The 20,952-nt window shown below is 47.4% G+C and overlaps 1 protein-coding gene across 5 annotated transcripts in view; it reads left to right on the forward strand.

The window, feature by feature from the left end:
* atg2b (autophagy related 2B) overlaps positions 1-20,952 on the forward strand; it is a 152,977-nt gene that overhangs the window by 16,010 nt on the left and 116,015 nt on the right. For all 5 annotated transcript variants that reach the window (XR_015080165.1, XM_086002549.1, XM_086002553.1 and 2 more), the window contains exons 4-6: positions 6,026-6,128; positions 12,969-13,128; positions 17,857-18,036. Coding sequence is in view for 4 of the 5 variants with exons in the window: in XM_086002549.1 (XP_085858675.1) it covers positions 6,026-6,128; positions 12,969-13,128; positions 17,857-18,036 (443 nt within the window). In the remaining variant the exon portion in view is untranslated. The remainder of the gene's footprint in view (positions 1-6,025; positions 6,129-12,968; positions 13,129-17,856; positions 18,037-20,952) is intronic.

Here is a 20,952-nt window from a genome sequence, read left to right on the forward strand (position 1 = left end):
GGATGAGAACTCGGAACCCTGTCTGACAAACCTTCCAGGACAGATCGGGATATCGGGATCAGAACTCGGAACCCTGTCTGACAAACCTTCCAGGACAGATCGGGATATCGGGATCAGAACTCGGAACCCTGTCTGACAAACCTTCCAGGACAGATCGGGATATCAGGATCAGAACTCGGAACCCTGTCTGACAAACCTTCCAGGACAGATCGGGATATCAGGATCAGAACTCGGAACCCTGTCTGACAAACCTTCCAGGACAGATCGGTATATCGGGATCAGAACTCGGAACCCTGTCTGACAAACCTTCCAGGACAGATCGGTATATCGGGATCAGAACTCGGAACCCTGTCTGACAAACCTTCCAGGACAGATCGGGATATCGGGATCAGAACTCGGAACCCTGTCTGACAAACCTTCCAGGACAGATCGGGATCAGAACTCGGAACCCTGTCTGACAAACCTTCCAGGACAGATCGGGATATCAGGATCAGAACTCGGAACCCTGTCTGACAAACCTTCCAGGACAGATCGGGATCAGAACTCGGAACCCTGTCTGATCTCCCCCCCCCCCCCCTCACCCCCCGACGTCCCAGCCCAGGAGCATTGAAGCCAGTGCTCCAACTGTGATATCTTGAGACACTATAATATATATTAAATAAATAAATATATACATGGCTTCCGGTAAGAACTGTGCTGCGCATGGCTTTATTATTATATACATCAGTAGTCCACCAGGTGACTCTATTACACTTCTCCCTCCTTATTGAAGAAGTTAATCATAGCAAATAATCATTGTGCATGACTTGCATGGTATACATTTCTCAAATGGAACCCATTTTATGTTTCCAAATTCTACTCATCTTGGTAACCACTTTAACCATTTATGGTGATGGTTCTTCACTCTAACCTGGTTCAACTTCACACTTCTCTCTCTAACTCTATCTTTATCATGACTCTCTGCCTTGATTGTTTCTCTTCCACGGATTGTGCCAAGTTTAGCTTTAACAACGAGAACCTGGTTCGTGGCTGTTGTTTGAGAAACAACTCTGCTGGTTTCCTACCAGTAGTGGTATGAGGAGTATTCTGAGAGGTAATCGGAAAATTTGCCAGTTTGTGGTCCAACGACAACTGACGTTTCTTTGGATTTGGACCCAGCATTTGCTCGATGAGGGCACGTTTGACAATTTGTACTGTGCGCTCTGCTGCACCATTTGAAGCAGGTGGTACGGTGGAACTTTGGTATGTTTCACACCGTTTCTGCTCATGAACTGTGTCAACTCTTCTGAACAAAATTGCGGCCCATTATCAGACACAATTTCTTCTGGGAGGCCGTATGAAGAAAACAATCTTCGCAAATTATCTCGTGTTTTTCTTGTTATTATCCACATTGGAAACACCTCTACCCACTTCGAGTGACTATCTATCACTATGAACAATTGCTGTCCTCCTAGCTCAGCAAAATCCACATGTAACCTTTGCCGCACTCTGGGAGGCCATTTCCATGGTTGTAATGGTACTGATGGTGGTTTCTTGCTCACCGCTTGACATGTTGTACACTGACTGACGATGTACTCTATCTCTTTATCTAAACCCAGCCACCATAAGTAACTGTGTGCAAAGCTCTTGGTCCAGCACACTCCCAGGTGCTGGTCATGAAGATCTCCTAACAGTTTAGACCTGAACCTATTTGGGATAACCACTCTTGCTCCCCACACGATACAATCTTTATCCACTGACAATTCATTCCTACAAACGAAGTATGGATGGATATCTTCCTCTGATACCTGGATTGGCCATCCAATTGCTATGTAATCATACACCTTTGACATAATTGGGTCACGTTTAGTTGTCCTACCAATCTCTTCAGCTGTGACTGGCAGCTCATCAATGTATATGAGAAATAGAACACTTCTTCCCTATTGGGTATAACTTGTGATGGGGATGGCAACCTGGACATAGCATCAGCGTTACTGTGATCAGTTGATCGTCTGTACTCAATGTCATATGTATACGTTGACAAAATCAAAGCTAATCTCTGCATTCGGGCTGCAGCTAAGGTTGGAACTGGGGACTTTGGATGGAGGATTGCTGTCAGAGGCTTATGGTCAGTAAATCGATGACAAAGCTTCCCTTTCGATCTGCATATAATTCCGCTCACTGGCACTGAGAGTGCGTGAAGTAAAAGCAATTGGTCTCTCCTCCCCACTATCTAGTACATGAGAGAGCACTGCCCCAACTCCGTATGGAGAGGCGTCACACACTAGCTTGATCTCCTTAGATACATCATAGTGAACTAACATGGTACAGGTAGACTACCCTTTATCCGGACTTCCGAAAACCGAAACCCTCTAAAAACCGAAGGTTTTTTCGTTCAGCGTAAGTCATGCGTACGACTTACGCTGAACGAAAAAACCTTTGGTTTTTAGAGGGTTCCGGTTTCGGAAGTTCGGATAAAGGGTAAGTCGTGCGCACGACCCCCCCGGCCCCGACAACCGCCGACCCCGCCAGCCCCGCCAACCCCCCCGCGGACCCCGCCGGCCCCGACAACCGCCGACCCCGCCAGCCCCGACAACCGCCGACCCCCCCCGCGGACCCCGCCGGCCCCGACAACCGCCGACCCCCCCCGCGGACCCCGCCGGCCCCGACAACCGCCGACCCCGCCAGCCCCGACAACCGCCAACCCCCCCGCGGACCCCGCCGGCCCCGACAACCGCCGGCCCCGACAACCGCCGACCCCGCCAGCCCCGACAACCGCCGACCCCCCCCCCGCGGACCCCGCCGGCCCCGACAACCGCCGACCCCCCCGCGGACCCCGCCGGCCCCGACAACCGCCGACCCCGCCAGCCCCGACAACCGCCAGCAGGACTTGGTGTTCTGATTTTGAATTTTGCGGATTATGCAACCCCACTAATCTCAGATCCTTTGCAGAAATGTATTTACTCACTGAGTCACCTGGGTTACTCCAATCACTTTTCATCTCTAACACTGTGATGAGGACAAGAATTTGCAAGATCAGCGTACGCACCACGGTGAATGCACCACGGCCTCTCGGACAGTCAATTTCTCACATCAGGCATGACGTGCACTCCAAAGCTCAAGACTAATAGGATCCACCTTCCACAAAGATTTTACATTTAAACCAGATCTCCAGGGCCATGGGCAAGTCATATACTCAGTGTGTCAGAATGCTAGATTAAAAGGAAACCAACCGCCGGCCCCGACCCCCGCCGACCCCGACTGACTTACGCTGAGCGTCAGCGTAAGTCGTGCGCACGACCCCCCGCCGGACCCCCGCCGACCCACCTTCCGAAATCCGAAATTCTCCTTTATCCGAAACTCGGCTGGTCCCGAGGTTTTCGGATAAAGGATAGTCTACCTGTACTCTCTACTAACTGGCTTTTGCACTCTTTTGTCCACTTCCAAGGGACCTGTTTTCTCAACAGCTCATTCAGTGGATGTAACAATGTAGCCAAGTTTGGGAGGAACTTTCCATAATCATTCAAAAGACCCAAAAATGATCGAAGTTCAGAGACCTTCTTGGGAGTGGGTGCATTTCTGATTGCATCCAGCTTTCCCTTGGTTGGATGTAAACCATCTTTGTCTACTCTGTGCCCTAAGTACTCCACTGAGTTTTGAAACAGCTCACACTTGTGAACTGTCACTCGTACTCCGTGCTTCTCTAGCCGTTTGAGCACTTCATTCAACGCCTCATCGTGGTTTGGTGCTGAAATGAGTATGTCATCCAAATAACACACTACCCCTTCAATCCCTTGCAAAATTTGGTTCATCACCCCCTGGAATATGTTGGGGGCAGAAGACACTCCAAATGGTAGCCTATTGAACTGATATAGGCCTCGGTGAGTATTTATAGTCAAGCATGACTTGGACTCTTCATCTAACTCAAGTTGTAGGTAGGCGTTTGTGAGATCTAACTTCGAAAAGATCTGACCACCTGTCAGCGTTGTGAACAAATCTTCCACGTTTGGCAACATATTCGGTAGATTACACTCTAGAACCCGGTTTATGGTTACCTTATAATCACCACACAACCTTACCTTACTTAGGTACAACAACAATGGGTGTAGCCCAATTACTCAGATCTACCTTGGAGATAATGTTCTCAGTTTCTAGTCTTTTGAGTTCTTTCTCAACTTTCTCCTTGAGTGCGTATAGTACGGGACGTGGCTTGCAGTAAACTGGTCTTGCGTCCTTCTGCACTCTGACACTCGCCTTGAAGTCTTGGATCGGACTGCCCATTTCGCTGAACACCTTCGGATACTGCTTGATGACATCATCTTTCGATGCAAATTTCACTTCCACACGAAAAGTCTCATTCCAATCCAGCTTCAGTGATCCCAACCAGTTTCTACCCATCAAGGCAGGCTTGTCTCCTGCCACTACTATGAGAGGCAAGCTCTGACACTGATCCTTGTATTTCACTGGTATGGTGACACTTCCCACTACAGGGATTTGCTCTCCTGCGTAGCCTCGCAGCTCTACCTTCGATTTCTCTAGTCGATAATCACACAACTTGTCGCGATATAGTGATTCCCGGTCCGACGCTCACGGATGCACCAGTGTCGATTTCCATGGGTATCCTGGTTCCTACGACATCTACTTGGATGACGATACCTCGCGAATCGCTGTTCGATACCTTCGTGCTCCTGATGACATGAATCTCCAAAAACTCCTCGTCCTGCTGCTTCTCTTCAACGGTCTGTAGTGTCTGGAGATTTCTACTTCTAGCATTGCCGGTCGGTTTACTCTTCTGTCGGCACGCCTTCGCAAGATGCCCAGTTCTCTTGCAGTAGAAACACTCTGCCTCCACATATGGACAGCTGTGAGCGATGTGTTGTCCCAGGCACCGATAGCACGACTTCATTGCACTGTTACCTTGGCCAGTTGCTGAGGCCTTGGGGCCCAACTGCCTTTTACTTTTAGCCTGCAGCCGATTCACCTCGGTTGTCTGACAACTGGAAATGGCGTGGAACTCTCTGGAGTATCGGTTGGCCATATCCATCGACATAGCTGTCTGACAAGCTAAGTCAAAAGTCAAGTTAGGGGTTGTCAACAATTTACTTCTGATACGTTCATTTTTCAACCCACAAACAAAGCGGTCACGCAAAGCTCGGTTCTGAAAGTTTCTGAAATGACAGTGAATGGATAGCTTTTTTAAAGCTACAATGTACTCACTGACACCCTCGTCATTTAATTGAGCGCGTGTTCCAAAACGATAACTTTCAGCAATTTCCAAGGGCTCAGGACTGCAGTGCTGTTCTAACTTGGTTAGGAGCTCCTTCAGTGCCGTGTCCTTCGGCGTGGCAGGAACAAGCACATTTTTCAGGGTTTCATCCACCTCGGGGCCTGCTTCAGTCAAAAAAATAGCCCATTTCATTTCTAAAACCGACCGGTTACAGTTTACATCATCGGGGACTTTGAAGATACTATTCATGGTGAAAAACATTTCTAGCTGCTCCAAAAGTCTCTCGGTCACAATGGAACTCACCCAAGCGCCCTATTATTCCCATAGGCGCGGCCATCTGGACTCTGGCAACGTCGATAGTTCAGCCACATGTGCTCGAAATTTACCTTGGAATTTTAAGTTTTTCTGCAAACGAAAAGCCTCTAACAGCCCCTCCATCGGTTGGCAGGATTATCCTCCAACAAAAATTTCAGCTAGGGAATCCGCAATCGCATCCTCATCGCCAATTCTGTGATATCTTGAGACACAGCATATATATACAACAGCACAACATGGCTTCCGGTAAGAACTATACTGCACATGGCTTTATATACATCAGTAGTCCACCAGGTGGCTCTATTACACCTACTGTGACCGGAGCGGAGGTCAGACAGACTCAACACAGACTCAGTGAAACACTGGTTGCCTTTACTCGCTGATCTGTCAGGGCAGCCTCCAGACGCTCTTAATTTTGCAGTGGGAAGGGCTCGTCAGTGATTTGTTTCCAATACTTTACCTCCTGAAGCTAACGTGCGTTCCTTTGTCCTGTTCTGTTTTCAGTTCTAAGAAGAGTCAAGCTTACATTTCTAGATACCGTTCTCAGGATCGAGCACGTCCCAGAGAATTCAAAAACTGGGGTCGCGCTGGAGATTCGTGTACAGAGGTAAATCAAGTACCTTTCCTCTCCTTGCAAGGCTGCATTTACTGCCCATCTCCAGTTGCTGTGTATTTTTCTTTCCGTGTTTCATAGCAATTGTGTACAAATGAGTGGCTTGCTCGGCCACTTCAGATTGTCTGCCGTGGCTCAGTGGGTATCTCTCTCGCCTCTGAGTCAGCAGGTTGTGGGTTTGAGTCCCACTTCAGAGACTTGAGCACGAAGTCGAGGCTGTCAGTCCCAGTGCCAGTACTGAGGGAGCGCCGCACTGTCGGAGGGGCAGTACTGAGGGAGCGCCGCACTGTCGGAGGGGCAGTACTGAGGGTGCGCTGCACTGTCGGAGGGGCAGTACTGAGGGTGCGCTGCACTGTCGGAGGGGCAGTACTGAGGGAGTGCCGCACTGTCGGAGGGGCAGTACTGAGGGAGCGCTGCACAGTCGGAGGGGCAGTACTGAGGGAACACTGCACTGTCGGAGGGGCAGTACTGAGGGAGTGCCGCACTGTCGGAGGGGCAGTACTGAGGGTGAGCTGCACTGTCGGAGGGGCAGTACTGAGGGAGTGCCGCACTGTCGGAGGGGCAGTACTGAGGGAGCGCTGCACAGTCGGAGGGGCAGTACTGAGGGAACACTGCACTGTCGGAGGGGCAGTACTGAGGGTGAGCTGCACTGTCGGAGGGGCAGTACTGAGGGAACACTGCACTGTCGGAGGGGCAGTACTGAGGGAGAGCTGCACTGTCGGAGGTGTCATCTTTTGGTTGAGACGTTAAACCGAGGCCCTCTCAGGTGGACGTAAAATATCCCGTTGCACTGTTTCAAAGAAGAGCAGGGGAGTTCTCCCCAGTGTCCAGGCCAATATTTATCCCTCAACCAACATCACTAAAACAGATTATCTAATCATTTATCTCATTGCTGTTTGTGGGATCTTGCTGTGTGCAAATTGGCTGCCGCGTTTCCTATATTACAACAGTGAGTATACTTCAAAAGTACTTCATTGGCTGTAAAGTGCTTTGGGACATCCTGAGATCGTGAAGGGCACCATAGAAATGCAAGACTTTCTTTTTAAGAGTCAATGATATAGCGTGGGACTAGAATCATGTGTAGGCCAGACCGGGTAAACATAGAAACTAGGAGCAGGAGTAGGCCATTCGGCCCCTTGAGCCTGCTCCGCCATTCAATGAGATCATGGCTGATCATCCAAATTCAGTACCCTGTCCCTGCCTTCTCCCCATATCCCTTGACCCCTTTAGCCTCAAGAAATATATCCAACTCTTTCTTGAATATATTTAATGAATTGGCCTCCACCGCCCTCTGTGGTAGAGAATTCCACAGGTTCACCGCTCTCTGGGTGAAGAAATTCCTCCTCATTTCAGTCCTAAATGGCTTACCCCTTATCCTTAGACTATGACCCCTGGTTCTGGACTCCCTGGCCATCGGGAACATCCTTCCTGCATCTAGTCTGTCCAGACCTGACAGAATTTTATAGGTTTCGATGAGATCCCCTCTCAATCTTCTAAACTCCAGTGAGTATAAGCCCAATCGACACAATCTCTCCTCATACGTCATTCCTGCCATCCCAGGTATCAGCCTGGTGAATCTTCGCTGCACTCCCTCCATGGCAAGAACATCCTTCTTCAGGTAAGGTGACCAAAACTGCACACAATACTCAAGGTGCGGTCTCACCAAGACCCTGTACAACTGTAGCAAGACATCCTTGTTCCTGTACTCGAACCCTTGCTACGAAGGCCCACATACCATTTGCCTTCTTAACCGCCTGCTGCACCTGCATGCTTACCTTCAGCGACTGGTGCACAAGGACACCCAGGTCTCTTTGCACTTCCCCTTCTCCCAATCTATTGCCATTCAAATAATAATCTGCCTTCCTGTTTTTGCCACCAAAGTGGATAACCTCACATTTATCCACATTATAGTGCATTTGCCATGTTTCTGCCCAATCACCCAACCTGTCCAAATCGTACTGGAGTTTCCCGACATCCTCCTCACAGCTTACCCTCCCGCCCAGCTTTGTGTCGTCTGCAAATTTGGAGATATTACATCCAATTCCCTCGTCCAGATCATTAATATATATTGTGAACAGCTGGGGTCCTAGGACCGATCCTTGCGGTACCCCACTAGTCACTGCCTGCCACTCGGAAAACGACCCGTTTATTCCAACTCTTTGCTTTCTGTCCGCCAACCAGTTCTCTATCCAAGTCAATACCTTGCCCCCAATCCCATGTGCCTTAATTTTGCACGCTAATCTCTTATGCGGGACCTTATCGAAAGCCTTCTGAAAGTCCAAATACACCACATCCACTGGTTCTCCCTTACCTATTTTACCAGTTACATCCTCAAAAAATTCCAGTAGATTAGTCAAGCATGATTTACCTTTTGTAAATCCATGTTGACTTTGTCCGATCCTGTCACTGCTTTCCAAGTGCTCTGCTATTACATCTTTTATAATAGACTCTTGCATTTTCCCCACTACCGATGTCAGGCTTACCGGTCTATAATTCCCCGCTTTTTCTCTACCACCTTTTTTGAATAGTGGGGTAACATTAGCTACCCTCCAATCCGTGGGTACCGTTCCAGAGTCTATCGAGTTCTGGAAGATGACCAGTAATGCATCTACTATCTCTAGGGCCACTTCCTTAAGTACCCTGGGATGTAGACCATCAGGCCCTGGGGATTTATCGGCCTTCAGTCCCATCAATTTTCCTAACACCATTTTCCTACAAATACTGATTTCTTTCAGTTCCTCGCTTTCATCAGACCCTATGTTCCCCGGCATCTCTGGGAGGTTATTTGTGTCCTCCTTTGTGAAGACAGAACCAAAGTATGTATTTAGTTGGTCTGTCATTTCCTTGTTTCCCATTATAAATTCCCCTGATTCTGACTGTAAGGGACCTACGCTTGACTTCACTAATCTTTTTCTCTTCACATATCTATAAAAGCTTTTACAGTCAGTTTTTATGTTCCCTGCTAGCTTACTCTCATATTCTATTTTCCCTTTCTTAATTAATCCCTTTGTCCTCCTTTGTTGACTCCTAAACTGCTCCCAATCCTCAGGATTATTGCTTTTTCTAGCCAATTTATATGTCCTCTCCTTGGATCTTATGCTATCCCTAATTTCCCTTGTTAGCCACGGTTGAGTCACCTTTTTTGTTTTATTTTTATGCCAAACTGGGATGAACAAATTCTGTAACTCATCCATTCGGTCTTTGAATGTTTGCCATTGCCTATCCACCGTCAACCCTTTGAGCGCCATTCCCCACTCAATCCTACCCAACTCGCTCCTCAGACCATTGTAGTTTCCTTTATTTAAATTGAGGACCCTTGTCTCTGAGTCAACTACTTCATTCTCCATCTTAATGAAGAATTCGATCACATTATGATCGCTCTGACCCAAGGGGCCTCGTACAACAAGATTGCTAATTAATCCTTTCTCGTTACATAATACCCAGTCTAAGATGGCCTGATCTCTGGTTGGTTCCTCGACATATTGGTCCAGGAAACCATCCCGTAAACACTCCAGGAATTCCTCCTCCACAGTATTGTTACTAATTTGGTTGGCCCAATCTATCTGTAGATTAAAGTCACCCATGATGACTGCTGTGCCCTTATTGCACGCTTCTTTAATTTCCCTTTTAATGCCATCCCCAACCTCCACCTTACTGTTTGGAGGTCTATATACCACTCCCACTAATGTTTTTTTCCCCTTAGTATTTCTCAATTCTACCCATACAGATTCCACATCATCAGAGCTAATATCCTTCATTACAATTGTATTAATCCCTTCTTTAACCAGTAATGCTACCCCACCTCCCTTTCCTTTTTGCCTATCTTTCCTGAATATCGAATACCCCTGGATGTTGAGTTCCCAGTCTTGGCCATCCTTGAGCCACGTTTCTGTAATCCCAACCAAATCGTATTCGTTTACCTCTATTTGCGCAGCCAATTCATCCACCTTATTACAAATGCTCCTCGCATTAAGACACAAAGCCTTCAGGCTTGTTTTTTTAACGCTCTTAGACCTATTAGAATTATTATTTACTGTGGCCACGTTTGATTTAAACCGTTGATTTCTCTGACTGCCACTTTTGTTTTTCTCCTTCCTATCTTTTGCTTTTATTCCTCTGTCTCCCTGCTCAGGTTCCCAACCCCCTGCCATTTTAGTTTAAACCCCCCCGAGCAGTGCTAACAAACCTCCCCGCAAGGATATTTGTCTCGCTCTGGTTCAGCTGCAACCCGTCCGACTTGTACAAGTCCCACCTTTCCCAGAAGCAGGCCCAGTGATCCAGGAAACTAAAGCCCTCCCTCCTGCACCAACTCTTTAGCCACGCATTCATCTGCTCTATCCTCCTATTCCTATACTCACTAGCACGTGGCTGATGCGCTATCAATTACTCATAAAAGACTGAGAGTTAAGGGAGTAACTAAAGGCTTTTATTAACAAAAGAATGAAGGTCTGCCTCGAGTGGTCGACCGGTCCAGAAATACAAAGGGCTGGGGAGCAGTCACCTTTATACTAGGACTTGTGGGAGGAGTCAGCCGAGGCATGTCCAGGCATGTACACAGTGGAATACAAACAGTGGTTTACCACAGTGGCACCGGGAGTAATCCAGAGATTACAACCTTTGAGGTCCTGCTCTTTAATCTGCTACCTAGCTCCCTAAATTCTTGTTGTAGGACCTCATCCCTCTTCCTACCTATGTCGTTGGTCCCAATGTGAACCACAACCTCTGCCTGTTCACCCCCCCCCTTCAGAATGCCCTGCGGCCGTTCAGTGACATCCTTGACCCTGGCACCAGGGAGGCAACAAACCATCCTGGAGTCACGTCTACGGCCACAGAACCGTCTATCTGTTCCCCTTACGATAGAATCCCCTACCACTATTGCTCTCCGACTCTTTTTCCTCCCTTCCTGAGCAGCAGCAACACCCCCGGTGCCAGGAAGTTGGCTGCTGCTGCCTTCCTCTGGTGAGTCATCCCCCTCAACAGTGTCCAAATTGGTATACCTGTTTGAAAGGGGGATGGCCACAGGGGTCTCCTACACTACCTGCCTGCTTCTACTGCTCCGCCTGGTGGTCACCCATTTCCCTTCTGCCTGTGCAGCCCTACCCTGCGGCGTGACCAACTCATCATACGTGTAATCCACGACCCCCTCAGCATCGTGAATGCTCCACAACCCATCCATCCACAGCTCCAGCGCCTCAATACGGCCCGTTAGTAGCTGCAGCTGGATGCATTTCTGGCACACGTGGTCATCAGGGACACCGGCAGCGTCCCTGAATTCCCACATAGAGCAAGAGGAGCATAACACGGGGCTGGGCTCTCCTGGCATGACTTACCCCTTTAATTAATTTAAATTAATTCAATACCACCAGTTAAAGATATACTCTAGGGCGCTTATTTACCAACTGTCCCCACTACACCACAGAGACCGAAGAAAATATAAACCGCAGAATTTAATCTTGTAATAAAAGAAATACTCACCAACCAACCAATCACTTACCTGCTTCCTGGTGACGTCACACTTGGATTACTTTTTACCTCTCCTGCTGTTGAATTGGTACGCCTCGTTCGCTGCCGCCGGTCGCGCCTCTGCTCTCCCCCAGGCCCAAGCTCTCTGGTCGGGCCTCGTTCGCTGCCGCCGCTTTTAAGTGCCGCCGGTTGCGCCTCTGCTCTCCCCCAGGTCCAAGCTCTCTGGTCGGGCCTCGTTCGCCCAAGGACGGCAGCTTCCCTTCCCTGAAGGACATCAGTGAAACAGTTGAGTATTTACGTCAATCCAACAGCTTCATGGTCACAAATTACCAAGTTTATTCAATTCCGTTTCACAGCTTGCCGTGGTGGAATTTGAACTCTCAGTCTTTAGTTTGCCAGTGAGTTGTACCTGGTCGTGTGGTGGTTATGGTACTGGACTAGAAAAGAGCAGGGCAGTAATAGGTCTAGAGATATAAACAGGGTGAAAATGATTTGCTTGCTACCAATAATCTAGTGGATAGCAATGTTTACCAACACACATGTAGTAAATTAGTTACAATCACTCGCTTTGTAATCTGCTGTTGGCAGTTTAAAAGGGAGATCGTTTGGGATGTATGGGTACCATGGATATGGGGAAAAGGCAGGGGACTGGTATGAGAGATTAAAAGAAAGAACTTGCAATTCCAAAGCGCCTTTCACGACTTCAGGACATCCCAAAGCACTTTACAGCCAATGAAGTACTTTTGAAGTGTCGAAATGTAGGAAACGCGGCAGCCAGTTTGCGAACCGCAAGATCACACAAACAGCAATGAGATAACGACCAGATAATCTTTTTTTTTTTGTGATGTTGAATGAGTAATAAATATTGGCCCAGGACACCGGGGAGAACTCGCCTGCTCTTTGTCAAATAGTGCCATTGGATCTTTTACGTCCACCTGAGAGAGCAGACGGGGCCTCGGATTAATGTCTCATCTGGAAGACGGCACCTCCAACAGTGCAGCACTCCCTCAGCACTGCACTGGCGTGTCAGTCTAGATTTTTGTGCTCAAGTCTCTGGAGTGTGTCTTGAACCTACAGCCTTCTGACTCGGAGGCGAGAGTGCTGCCCACTGAGCCACGGCTGACACTGTAAGTAGTGCTAGTACCTGTCTAAAGGCAGACGGAGTGGGGAATGTATGTATTGTGATCACAACTGGAGGGGACATGCTGGATGGGCCAATATGCCTCTACCTGTCCTTTATTTTTCGTAGGTTCGTATGTTTGTAGGTCAGTGTGAAAAGAGCTTGCGCTGTGTTCTGAATGTGATGCTGCCTCTCTCTCTCTTAGTTCTGAATGCCAGTGTAACTCCTCATTGCCTCGCTCTCTCTTCCAGAATTGAATACCGTGATGAATCTGCAAACGAGAGTCCAGACATTAACATTCACCATCCCACGGCTTTCGCCCACAAGAACCTGCAGCTGAGCGGAATCTCATTATTCTGGCACGAGTTCCCTGAAAGTGCAAAAACGTCGCCCAGGACTTCACCAATGCAGGTTGAGAGCATGACGGAGTGACATTCAAACTATCAGATCAATAACAACTTGCATTTATATAGCGCCTTTAATGTAGAAATACGTTCCAAGGTGCTTCACAGGGGCGTAATTGAACGTAGGAATTCAGAAACACAAGAAAATATTAGGAAGGGTGAACAGAAGGTTGGTCAAATAAGTGGAGCTTATGGAGGGCCTTAAAGGAGGAGAGGGACGGAGAGAATTCCAGAGTGTGGCTCCTAGGGAGCTGAATGCATCTGTGTTCCTCCAAATCTAGCCTCTTGTAAATCCCTCACTCCCTTCGCCCCACCATTGGTGGCCATGTGGGCCCCACCTCTGGACTCCCTGCCTAAACCTCTCCCCCTTATCTCCTCCTTTTAAGACCCTCCTTAAAACCTACCTCTTTGACCAAGCTTTTAATCACTCCTCCTTTTGCCTGATTATGCTTTTTTGAAGCACCTTTCTACATTAATGGCACTATATAAATGCAAGTTATCAGCATCCCCTGACTAGTCTGGTGAAGCTGATAACTCTGCCCCTGCCTCAGCTCATCCGCTGCTGAAACTCATCCAGGCCTTTGTTACCTCTAGACGTGACTATTCCAAAGCACTTCTGGCTGGCCTCCCACATTCCACCCTCCGTAAACTTGAGGTCATCCAAAACTCTGCTGCCCGTGTCCTAACTCGCACCAAGTCCCGTTCGCCCATCACCCCTGTGCTCGCTGACCTACGTTGACTCCCAGTCAAGCAACGCCTCGACTTTAAAATTCTCATCCTTGGTTTCAAATCCCTCATGGCCCTCGCCCTTCCCTATCTCTCTGATCTCCTCCAACTCACAACCCCCCAAGACATCTCCGCCTCTCTAATTCTGGGCTTCTGCGCATCCCCGATTTCAGTCGCTCTGCCATTGTCAACCGTGCCTTCAGCTGCCAAGGCCCTAAGCTCTGGAATTCCCCCCCCTAAACCGCTCCATCTTTCTACCTCTCTCTCTTTTAAGACCTACCTCTTTGATCAAGCTTTAGGTCATCTGTCATAATATCTCCTTACGTGACTTGGTGTCAAAATTTGACTGATAATCGCTCCTGTGAAGCACTTTGGGACGTTTTACTACATTAAAGGCGCTATATAAATGCAAGTTGTTGATATATGGCTAAGTTAGTGTATGGTTACGGTATTGGACTAGAACCCAGAGGCCCTGCGTTTTAATCCCACCATGGCAAGTGGTGAAAATAAAATGACCACGAAAGCTGCCAGATTGTCATAAAGCCCAACTGCTTCAATAAGGACGGGGGGTGGCAGGCTCCCTCCCCTACCCGGTCTGGCCTACACGTGATTCAGTCCCACACCATCTGGTTGATTCTTTAATGCCCCAGCGATCCACAGTAAATGCTGCCTTGTCAGCATCGCCCACATCCTGTGAACAAACCAAACAAATAGCTCCCAGTACAAGTGCCAAGCAAAGGTTAAAGAGGGCAAGGCGTACCTTCTGAGGAAGGATGTTCTTGCCATGGAGAGAGTGCAGCGAAGATTCACCAGACTGATACCTGGGATGGCAGGAATGACTTATGAAGAGAGATTGGGTCAATTAGGCTTATATTCGCTAGAGTTTAGAAGAATGAGAGGGGATCTCATTGAAACTTATAAAATTCTAAGCACTAGACAGACTAGATGCAGGAAGGATGTTCCCGATGGCGGGGGAGTCCAGAACCAGGGGTCACAGTCTAAGGATAAGGGGTAAGCCATTTAGGACTGAGATGAGGAGGAATTTCTTCACCCAGAGAGTGGTGAACCTGTGGAATTCTCTACCACAGAAGGCAGTTGAGGCCAATTCATTAAATATATTCAAGAAGGAGTTAGATATATTTCTTAAGGCTAAAGGGATCAAGGGATATGGGGAGAAGGCAGGGACAGGGTAGTGAATTTGGATGATCAGCCATGATCGCATTGAATGGCGGAGCAGGCTCGAGGGGCCGAATGGCCTACTCCTGCTCCTATCTTCTATGTTTCTGATTGACCTGGCAGCAGCTCACCTCTCTGTCTTCAGTTACGCATTTCCAGAGTCAGTTTTGCATCAAAATGTCTCCAAAGAGCTTTGTGTAACAGTTTAATTTTTGAAGAGCTTGTTAAATAGGCAAACGCTCCATAGGAACAGAAGTAGGCCATTCAGCCCCTTGAGCCTGTTCTGTCAGTCAATTCGATCATGGCCGATCTGTACCTTAACTCCATTTACTCACCATTGCTCAATATCCCTTAGCTAACAAAACTCTATCGATCTTGGTCTTGAAAATTTAAATTGGTCCTTGGCATCCACAGCTTTTTGGAGGGGAGAGTTACAGATTTCCACAACCCTTTGTATAAAGTGCTTTGTGATTTCACTCCTGACGTGCCTAGTTCTAATTTTAAGATGATGCCCCTTTGTACTGAATTCCCCCACCAGAGGAAATAGGTTTTCTCTATCCTATCGAATCCCTTTATCATTTTGAAGACCTTGATCAGATCACCACTCAATCTTCTAAACTCAAGGGAATACAAGCCAAGTTTATGCAACCTGGCCCCATAATTTAACCCGTTAAGCCCTGGTATCATTCTGGTGAATCTAATGTCCCACAAAGAGCAATGAGGTGAATAACATCTCGCCAGGAGAGCGGCCCCTCTGACAATGCAGCACTCCCTTGGTGTCGGACTAGATGACGCACTCGGGTTGTGCAGCGGGGCCCAAACCCACAACCTTCAGATTCAGAGGCGAGAGCATTACTAACCGTGCCAAGCTAAGGCTGAATAATAAAACAATAAAATAGGTGGAGAAGGCATACGGGATACTTTCCTTTTATTAGTCGAGGCATAGAATCATAGAATACAAGAGCAGGAAGGTTATGCTTGAACTGTATAAAACACTAGTTAGGCCTCAGCTAGAGTACTGCGTGCAGTTCTGGTCACCACATTACAGGAAGGATGTGATTGCACTAGAGAGGGTACAGAGGAATTTTTTGAGGAGGTAACAGAGAGTAGACAATGGTAATGCAGTAGATGTAATTTATCTAGATTTTCAAAAGGCCTTCGATAAGGTACCCCATAATAGACTGATGAACAAGGTCAGAGAATGCGGAGTCAGGGGACAAGTAGCAGAATGGATTGCTGGCTGGCTTCAGGACAGAAAGCAGAGAGTGGGAGTAAAGGGTAGCTATTCACAGTGGCAGAAGGTGGGTAGTGGTGTTCCACAAGGATCAGCGCTGGGACCACTGCTGTTCACAATTTACATTAACGATTTAGACTTTAGAATCAAAAACACAATTTCTAAATTGGTGGATGACATCAAATTAGGGGGATAGTCAATACTGAGGGGGACTGCAAATTACAGGAGGACATTAATAAACTTGCAGAATGGGCATATAATTGGCAAATGAAGTTCAACACAGATAAATGTGAGGTATTACATTTTGGTAGGAAGAATAGGGAGGTCACTTATCACTTGGAGGGTGCGAGTCTAGGTGGGGTAGAGGAACAAAGGGATCTCGGAGTACAAATACACAAATCACTAAAAGTTGCGACACAGGTTAGCAAGGCCATAAAAAAGCAAACCAGGCACTAGGGTTTATTTCTAGAGGGATAGAATTGAAAAGTAGTGAAGTTATGCTAAACCTGTATCAAACTTTGCTTCGACCACACTCGGAGTACTGTGTACAGTTCTGGTCGCCATATTATAAAATGGATATAGAGGCACTGGAGAGGGTGCAGAGAAGATTTACAAGGATGATACCAGAAATGCGAGGGTATACATATCAGGAAAGGATGAACAGGCTGGGTCGCTTTTCTCTTGAAAACAGAAGGCTGAGGGGTGACCTAATAGAGGTCTTTAAAATTATGAAAGGTTTTGATAGAGTGGATACAGAGAGAGTGTTTCCACTTGTGGGGAAGAGCATAACTAGAGGCCATCAATATAAGATAGTCACCAAGAAATCCAATAGGGAATTCAGGAGAAACTTCTTTACCCAGAGAGTGGTGAGAATGTGGAACTCGCTACCACAGGGAGTGGTTGAGGCGAATAGTATCGATGCATTTAAGGGGAGACTAGACAAGCATATGAGGGAGAAGGGAATAGAGGGTTACGCTGATAGATTTAGATGAGGAAAGACGGGAGGAGGCTCGAGTGGAGCATAAACACCGGCATGGACTGGTTGGGCCGAATGGCCTGTTTCTGTGCCGTATATCCCATGTATGTATGTAATCTTATGTATGAGATTTACAAGGATGTTGCCAGGACTGGAGAATTTTAGCTATGAGGAAAGATTGGATAGGCTGGGGTTGTTTTCTTTGGAACAGAGGAGGCTGAGGGGAGATTTAATTGAGGTGTATAAAATTATGAGGGGCCTAGATAGCGTGGATAGGAAGGACCTGTTTCCCTTAGCAGAGAGGTCAATAACCAGGGGGCATAGATTTAAAGTAATTGGTAGAAGGATTAGAGCGGAGTTGAGGAGAACTTTTTTCACCCAGAGGGCGGTGGGGGTCTGGAACTCACTGCCTGAAAGGGTGGTAGAGGCAGAAACCCCATCACATTTAAAAAGTACTTGGATGTGCACTTCCAAGTGCCGTAACCTACAGGGCTACGGACCAAGAGCTGGAAAGTGCGATTCGGCTGGGTAGCTTTTTTTCGGCCGGCACAGACACGATGGGCCGAATGCCCTCCTTCTGTGCCGTAATCATTAACGTTGTATTGTCTCATTTTATTTCACAGGAAATGGAACCAAAGCTCTCTCCAAGCTGGAACCCAAAAATAGTTTCGGAACCTCACCCCCAATTCACAAGGAAAGCTTCCGACGCCGTTCACTTCGATCCAGTCCAGATTGGGAGCTGCGAAGGCAAAATGGAACTGGAACTCACCCTGAAGCAGAATGAAGCACTTCCGGTGGCCAAGGTCAGCAGCTGATGCCAAGTGTCCTGTGCTTTTGTTTAGACAAGTTGGCTGCAAATGAATTGAGTGCTTTGTTGAAAAGTGCCTACCACCGAGCGCAGGAGGGTTCCACAAGTACCAGAAGTAGCACAGCATAGATACAGTAACTGCGGATATAACGCAGCACATAGGCCAGCAGGCCGAGTAATCCTTCAGTCCCGACACTAATATAGGACCGTAATGGAAAATCCTAAGGCAACATGACCCATTAGTGGGGCAAGTGATCACCCAAACCCTCTCATAAACCAGCATTCTCACCAGCTCCAGGGCCTTTAATGCAAAATTGCAGCACTGGGGTGGCAAATCACGCTGCACGTGATAAGTGTAGAAATCCCAAGGATTTCAGGCCATTGCCAAATCACTTGTCCTACTCCTCAATCCCATTACCTGCATCGACCATGTACAATCCATTCCATCATGGACTCTAGTCAATTATTTCCTAAATGAGGTGAATAACCTTTGGTCAAATGACCTGGATTCCAAAGCTTGGTGTAACGCTTGCATGACTCCCTAAATTAATGCAGCAAAACTCCAGGCAGCACAGTAACTATTTTTTGATCATGTGTTATATAACCTCCAACCACTTTCTTACTCTACCCCATAGTCATAGCATAATATACAGAAAGGCATTGAAATGGAGAGAGGGTGCAGAAGACGGTAGGAGGATTAGAAACAGAATATTTTTTAAATGGTGAGAAACTATTAAATGTTGGTGTTCAGAGAGATTTAGGTGTCCTCGTACAGGAAACAGAGCGTTAGCGTGTAGGTACAGCAGGAAATTAGGAAGGCAAATGGGTTGTTGGCCTTTATTGCAAGGGGGTTGGAGTACATGAGTAAGAAAGTCTTGCTACCATTGTACAGGCTTTGATGAGACCACACCTGGAGTACTGTGCACAGTTCTGGTCTCCTTATCCAAGGAAGGATATACTTGCCTTGGAGGCGGTTCAACGAAGGTTCACTAGATTGATTCCCGGGATGAGAGGGCTGTCCTATGAGGAGAGATTGTGTACAATAGCCTTTACTCTCTGGAGTTTAGAAGAATGAGAGGTGATCTCATTGAAACATACAAGATTCTGAGGGGGATTGACAGGGTAGACACCGAGAGGTTGTTTCCCCCTGGTTGGAGTGTCTCGAACTGGGGGACATAGTCTCAGGATAAGGGGTAGGCCATTTAAGACTGAGATTAGGAGGAATTTCTTCACTCGCAGGGTGTGAATCTTTGGAATTCTCTACCCCAAAGGGCTGTGGATGCTGAGTCTTTGAGTATATTCAAGGCTGCAATAAATACATTTTTGGGCTCGAGGGATATGATCTTATTGAATGGCGTAGCAGACTTGAGGGGCCATGTGGCCTGCTCCTGCTCCTAATTCTTATGTGATACCAGAGATTAAAGGCTTCAGTTATCGGCAAGACGAGAGAAACTGGGCCTCTTTTCATTAGAATGAAGAAAGTTCAGAGGAGATTTGATAGAGGTATTCAAAATTATGAGGGGTTTTGTTAAGAAAAACTGGTTGGTAAGTCGGTTACTAGAGGGCATAAGTTTCAGATAATCACCAAAAGAACAAAGAGAGAGTTTCTCTTCACCTCTCCTGCCTTCCATCCTATCACAGACCTTCCCTTTTGTTCTTTCCTCCCCTCCCCCCCCCCCCCCCCTTTCCCTGCCCCTACACTTGCTTAAAACCTGTTCGATCTCCTGCTTTTTCCAGTTCTGACGAAGGGTCATCGACCTGAAACGTTGACTCTGATTCTCTCTCCACAGATGCTGCCTGACCTGCTGAGTGTTTCCAGCATTTTCTGTTTTTATTTCAGATTTCCAGCATCCGCAGTATTTTGCTTTTGTGTTTGAGAGTTTCGGAGTATATTTTTATCCAGAGGATTATTACGATAATGAAATCCCTGACCAGAAACGGGTGGAACCAGAATCCATGATAGCTTTTAAAACGGAAGTGGATACATATTTGAAAAAGAAAACATTTAAAGGGTCTGGGGAAAAGAGCAGGGTAAATGGGACTGAGTGGTTAACTCTTTCAGGGAGCTGGCACAGGCACGATGGGCTTAATGGGAAAAGAGCAGTGGAATGGGACTGAGTGGACAGCCCTTTAAGAGATACCCCTGAAATAGTATACAGGAAACTTTGTGCTATCTGGCACCGACGGGACCGAGCTGTTGCTGTCCCATCAAAACTGCCGGACAAACCAGCGCTAATGTTGAAACATACGGAGATTTTGAGCTCCGTATCTGGCAACAAACCCTAACAGCTTCTAAACAGCCGGCCGTACCTTGCAAGCGTCTCTGTAGCTTAGCAACAGCTTCAGCGAGACCTTGCAGAGCCTGACTGGTGGAAAAAAAAGCAACGAAAAGAAAAAAAACCTAACGAAACGGCTCCTGATTTTTGCCGGTGGCTCGAGCATTCCGGACAGTTAACCTCCGGATAAACCAAAGTTTCCTGTATTTAGCTTCCCTCATGACCCAGTGGGTCAAGGCACTGTGCATGTGCTACCGAGTCGTCCAGAACCAGGGGTCACAGTCTAAGGATAAGGGGTAAGCCATTTAGGACAGAGATGAGAAGAAATTACTTCACCCAGAGAGTGGTGAATCTGTGGAATTCTCTACCACAGAAGGCAGTGGAGGCCAATTCATTAAATATATTCAAGAAGGAGTTAGATATATTTCTTAAGGCTAACGGGATCAAGGGGTATGGGGAGAAAGCAGGGACAGGGTACTGAATTTGGATGATCAGCCATGATCTCATTGAATGGCGGAGCAGGCTCGAGGGGTCGTATGGCCTACTCCTGCTCCTATCTTCTATATTTCTATGTTTCTGTGTCAGAGGTTTGATCCCCAGTCTGTGCTGAGTTAGCTGGCCTCAGCTGGGGCACC

The sequence above is a fragment of the Somniosus microcephalus genome, chromosome 12 (genome assembly GCF_052327205.1).
Source record: "Somniosus microcephalus isolate GS21.2 chromosome 12, FLI_Smic_1.0, whole genome shotgun sequence".
NCBI lineage: Eukaryota > Metazoa > Chordata > Chondrichthyes > Squaliformes > Somniosidae > Somniosus > Somniosus microcephalus.